General features: G+C 46.5%; 1 protein-coding gene across 1 annotated transcript; it reads left to right on the forward strand.

The window, feature by feature from the left end:
* The first annotated feature begins 3,863 nt into the window (after positions 1-3,863).
* Positions 3,864-5,653, forward strand: LOC103892295 (uncharacterized). Its single transcript, XM_009248779.4, has 3 exons — positions 3,864-4,162; positions 4,651-4,810; positions 5,577-5,653. Exons 1-3 carry the CDS (start codon positions 3,904-3,906, stop codon positions 5,581-5,583), a joined length of 426 nt encoding a protein of 141 aa, XP_009247054.4. The 5' UTR covers positions 3,864-3,903; the 3' UTR covers positions 5,584-5,653.
* The last annotated feature ends 365 nt before the right edge of the window (positions 5,654-6,018 follow it).

Raw genomic sequence — 6,018 nt, forward strand, 5'->3', positions numbered from 1 at the left:
CCCTGATCGAATTCTGAGAAGTCCTGTCATCATCTAAGTCCAGTGTTTTAATCTTCAGGTTCTCTCAGGTCACGTGCTTGCCAATGGCATTGGACCAGGAATCTCCAGAGGTGAGAAAGCCCTGGCCAACCCCAAATGCAGCTCCTGCTTGGTGAAAGCAGAGACAGGGTAAGGACAGGGACACAGGCAGAACCCTGCTGCACTCCAGCTGAGCTGCTCACTTGCCACTCCCAGAGAAAACAGGAGGATCGACCTTTCTTTATGCAACGTCTAAAATTAATTTGGTGCTTAAAATCAGAGGTGGGTCAAGCGGTTGATTACCTGAGGTTGCCCCTGGACTAACAAAGGCGTCTCTTCAGCGTGGTGAATTGCTCTGATGGCCCTGGGCCCGGAGCAGTGATTTGAGAAAATCACCCATGGCAACCATTAGGCAATGAGTCTCCATTGACTGCCAAAATCTCACTGAATATTGGAGGGAAAGAGAATTTATATGTAATCCAATTTAGAGCAACAACAACAACAACATCAACAATTTAATGTTCCCCAGTTCTTCATGGGAAAACTTCAATCCAGGTCCAAAGAGAGCTGCAAGAACAGCACAGTTTACACATAAAGTCTGCATTCACAGGCTGGGCTGGGGTGGCAACTCCACTGGCCCTCCTGCTCTACCATGCTTTGTACTGCTGTGTGATTTTAGACGAGGCATTTATCTCGCACAGCCTTAGTTTCCTCACCTGTAAAATTGAATAGCTACCTTCTAAGCTTTGGGAGAATTCAATGGAAAAAGAATCTTGCCTAGGGCATCATCAGCTCAGTAAATAATAGTTATTATCAAGATCATTATCCTCCAGGTAGCTGCGATATGTAGGAGCCCAGAACCAAGTAGCACAGGAGATAGAGGCAGTTAATTCATCCCTCCTCCAATACAACTGAGTGCCCTAATTATCCGAATAGAAGCTCCACTGCAGGAACATTGTCTTGGAGCTCAAGGAAAGACCTACAAGGGAGAACGATAGAGCTGTAATTATCAGCTGAAAGAGGAAAGAAGTTCTAATCTCACAGAGCCCTTGGAGACTTGTGAACACCCAAAGCTTGGAGAAGGCTTCAACAGGGAACAAACGGTGAAAGCCATACAAAAATGAACTTAGCAGCAGGAAGGAGCACTCCACGTGCCCCTGCACCTCTCACCAAAGGGATGCAGCTATGTGATGGGTGTTTCTGTAATATATGCCTCATTTTCCAATGGAAAACCTCCATATTCACATGAGTGGATGGAGAGGTCATAGTCACTGGTCAAGGAGTTAGAAATGAGTGGGACAAGTGATAAGGTGAACATCCTCAATCTGGCTCCACCCTATCTGGTGCCAGACACCTAATGGACCACCTTTACTGGGGGAGACAGGGTCAAGGATGAAGCACTTTCCTCTTCATATCTAGCTATCATTTATTCTACACAGTTGATGTGGCAGGCAATATGCTGGCTGTTTTAAGCAGGTGATATTTCTAATCCCCACAATGGTCCTGAAAGGTAAGTATCATGGAATCACTTATCTGAATAAATAACATGAGGTTCAGAGAGATTAAGTAACTGGCCTAGATCAATAGGTGGGTAGGCAGACAAGTAGGTAGGCAGGTAGATAACAGAGATTGAAATATACTTAAAAAACACTGTTTGCCCTACATTCCTTGCTTTAGATAGGATTCTGATTGTGGGGCGGACAGGAGAGCTGTCAGTCACGAAGGGAGCCTGCTCACCACAAGGCGAGTCCTGTGACCCAGGCCAGAGAATCAGGTTACCCCACAGGGAACATCAGTGACTGGCCCAGGGGTAAGCAGGTAGCTCATGTAGCGCCAGAGTCATATTTTTGAAGTTTTTATGGAAGTTGCAAAGATCTCTTTTGGAAATTACCAACTCCAGAGAGGATGTTAGCCTGGGAGTGCCATGAACTTTGTGTGTCATTGGGGAAAGGGAGACTTGATTCTCCGGATATCATTGACCATCTGGGTCCTGTGGTACCTGACGCTATGGGTCAGTGGTTCTCGAAGTGGGGCCCCCAAAGCAGCAGCAGCAGCCTCATGGCCTTGCTGGAAATGCGAATTCTCACCCCCACCCCCCAGACTCACTGCATTAGAAACTCTGGAAGATGGATCTGACTCAGTTAAGATCTGTTCCCAAGCTCTCTAGATGGGCCTGATGCTTAATTTGAAAAGCACTGTTGTAGGTCAATCCAGGGAATTGTTAATTTCATGAGCCAATAGATACCCCTTTTCTTGCCTAAACTTTGATTATAATAAAAGAAAAATACAGCAAGATAGTTTTGAGGATTTTTTAATTAAAAATTACAATTATTTTTTAATCACAAGTAAACTTAATTATTTTACCATTAAAATCTCTTCAACACAGAAATTCCTTTGAGGTTTTTAGTTTTGTTCTGTTTGTTTGTATGTGAGGCAAGACACCCCTGGATGCTTGCAAGAAAGAAGCAATTTGGAGTGAAATAGGCAGATGTACAATCTGACCCCGTAAGTGACCCACTGCAGAACAGACAACTGGACATATGGACATATGCAGCTGCCTGTCATTTATACACGAGAGTTAAACAGTTGGCAAAGAGTCTAGGCCACAGAGGAGTGAGCTGGCTAGAGGTGTGGATCTAGCCATTGGATAACACTGTACTTAAAACAACATGAAACTCTATCCAAGAAGAGGAAATGATTGAATATGAAGTATTTTGAAGAAAGATTTGAAAGACTGAAAATGAAACACTTCCTTACATTCGCTAAGTGAGCTAAGAATGGCCCAGAAGGGTGATGCGGAGGGCTAGAGAATGAAGACGACAGGGAGTGTGGAGGGAGAGAGCCCACCTACATGGCACCCAGCTTTGCAGAGGCTCCTGAAGACACAAGGTTGAAGGCCCTGGACTCAAAAAGTTCCTTGACTCTGCCAGGCAAGAGGATTAGCTGTTTCAGCAGAGGGTGGAGCCAAGCGAAAGCTGGAGAGTGAATAAGAGATGCTAGGAGCAATTGCCTCAGGTGGGGCGACCAGGACTGTGCTTGCCTTTGAACCAGGGCTGCTGAATGCAGATAGCAGGTGGTTTATGTGATGCCTGGAGCAGGGGTCATTGCAGGAGACAGGGTTGCTGTGTGCCTATAAATGGAGTGAAAAAGCGAGTGCAAAGAAATGGAAAAGTTAGAAGATGCAGCATAACCAGTGACTCATGATCCGTGACAAAGTGGGGAGGCTCATGGGCACAGGTTTAGGGGTGGGTGTGTGTGTGTGAGAGAGAGAGAGAGAAAGAGAGAGATACCACATGGCTATGGACAGAGGTGGGCTGGAAACCCTAACTTCCAGGAAACTCCAGGTTCTTTTCTTCTACCCACAGGTCTGCATTATGTTTTTCTAGGGTCACTCATCTATTCATCCAACAAATATTCAAGAAGCACCTGTTACATACTAGATATTACATACACGTGGCTGTGCACATAACTGTGAAGCTGTGTACTACAAGCTGCAGGGCGAGGACTGGGGCTTCAGCTCCCACCTTGTGCAATGTGGGATCTTCTCCATCGTCATATCAAGCCACCCCACATGTGTATTCAATCTAAGTTGGAACACTGTGCTTGCTACAAAAGTCAGCTTCAGAAGAAGCCCCTCCGTGGATCACCACCTCCCTACAAGCTGCAGTCCTAATCTCCTCCTGTGTCAAAATCATGGGCTGCCGCTGCCCCGAGGGGTTTAGAGATGAAGACCCAGACTCTGAGGAGTCTCCCAGTGAAGGGAAGGAGGCAGAAGCCCAGTCACTAGTGATGCCACCGAGCTGAGTGGACCGCGCAGAGGGAGGTGGACGCAGGGCACTCCAACATGGACCTGAGAGGCACACACTGCAATGCAAATCCTCCACGATGGGCCACAGGATGTACTGGGAGAAACTGGAAGGCCACAGGAGAAACGTTTGCTCAGGAAAACACAGGCATTTCATGTGCCTGGAGCACGGGATGAAGAATTCCTCAGACTCTGAGTGCCAAGCTAGTTGTTTGGACTTTCTTCTAAAGGCCATGGGTGAGCCCTTGGGAATGTGGAGACCACTACGGCCTGCATGGTGGATGGAGAAGGAAATTGTGCCAGAAGCTGGGAAGTCAAAGTTAACCCTCCAGGCTAGATGTAAGTAACGCGTGGGGCTGCACATAGGGCAGTGGCAGAGGAAATGGGACAGCGGGATTGATTTTAGTATAGAAATCCTAATTGGGCTTAGAGTAGGTATGGGAAAACCCCTGAAAGTGTGTGCTGATCTTGGTATGTGCAGATATTTATTTTCCTCCTGGGGTAAATTTTAATTCTCAAAGGAGTCTGTGACCCCCCAAAAAGTTATCTCCCTACTTGAAAGATGCTTGAGTGTCTAATGGCCAGGAGTGGGTGTTGGTGGGATACCAAGCAGTGGGAGGAACACAGTATCGTCCTCAAGCCTCTGACTTCTCCTAGACAGGGTAGCTAAGAGGACTTTTCAGATATGTTGCTTTTGAGGTGTCTGTGAGGAGAGGGAGGCAGGAAACACAGGCACACGCACTCACAGTGGACTCGTCTTTAGAAAGCTGCACATTCTCTAATTGAGTTAACTGTTCACGCACTGAATGGAGCTGTTTCTGCTCAAGCTAGGGAAAGACTTGTCAGCTGTTTCTTCACTTCCCTGACCTTGGAGAATCCGCTGTCTCCACCAGACACTGATCCTTGGCACAGCGAGTATTTGATACACTTAACTCTGCTCAGGATTTTAGATCTCAACCCAGGAAATGAGCTACAGTCTCACCCCAGGCAAGTACAGAACATTTTCCTAACCAGGAGAGACGGCCTGTGTCACACATTCCAAAGGCAGCCAGCAGCTAAGAAAGCCGCAACAAAGGAAATCAAACAGCTCTTTCTCTCCTAAACGCTGCTTTCAGGCAAGTTCCAAACAAAAATGGAGGGTGCGCTGCAAATTAAAAACAACAGCCTGCCAGTCAAAGGCAGTGTTTTTAAGCACAGAAAGAGCAATACCACTGCAGGGGGCAGATAAAAGAGCTTTTGAGCATCTCGGAAGCTGCTCACACACAAAAGCACCTCTGTGCCTTCAAACAGGATCTCCTAGAAGTTTCCCAAGGTTTCATAACCCAAATGCCGCTGGTAGTGATGTGGTTTGGAAATTAACCTTGCTTTTCTCCCCACTGCTGTTTTACATATTAATTAAAGTGTTTTCCTCAGATCAGGAACGCCTGCAGGCTGGCTAGGTTCTGCAGAAGGTGCCTCATTTTCCTGCCGCTTCCCGCCCCAGCCCCACTTGTGCATAGTTCAATGATTAAAACCTCCCCAGGTCAGCTGTAGACGCCTCCCCTCCCCTAACTGCCACCGTGATATAAAACACACACTTTAATATGGCTTTTAAAAAGTAATCGCTTCCCCACCCCCAAGAAAGATAGGTCGTGCAGAGCTAATTTCGGGGAGCCATTCAGAAGAAATTGTTGAGAAGGCATCCAAGTATTTGGGTCCAACTCTGCTTACCTCATTCATGGACCTATTTCTTTTCTTTTTTTTTCTTTTCCAGTGCTTGAAAAAGATGTGCAAACAATTCACATATTATAAATACGTTGACTTGGGCCGGGTGCTGTGGCTCACGCCTGTAATCCCAGCACTTTGGGAGGCTGAGACAGAAGGATTACTTGAGGTCAGGAGTTCCAGACAAGCCTGGCCAACATGGCAAAACCCTCTCTCTACTAAAGCACAAAAATTAGCCGGGCAAGGTGGTGCGTGCCTATAATCTCAGCTACTCAGGAGGCTGAAGCAGGAGAATCGCTTAAACCCAAAAGATGGAAGTTGCAATGAGGCGAGATCACAACGCACTCCAGCCTGGGCGACAGAGCAAGACTCTGTCTCAAATAAATAAATAAATTGAAAATAAATAAATCGATTTGTTTTCATTCATATATTTTGGGGATACAAGGGACCTTAAAGTTGGAAAACCAAAACGGAGCTGGCCACCGAAGGTG

This window comes from Pongo abelii, chromosome 14, assembly GCF_028885655.2.
Source record: "Pongo abelii isolate AG06213 chromosome 14, NHGRI_mPonAbe1-v2.0_pri, whole genome shotgun sequence".
Taxonomy (NCBI): Eukaryota; Metazoa; Chordata; class Mammalia; order Primates; family Hominidae; genus Pongo; species Pongo abelii.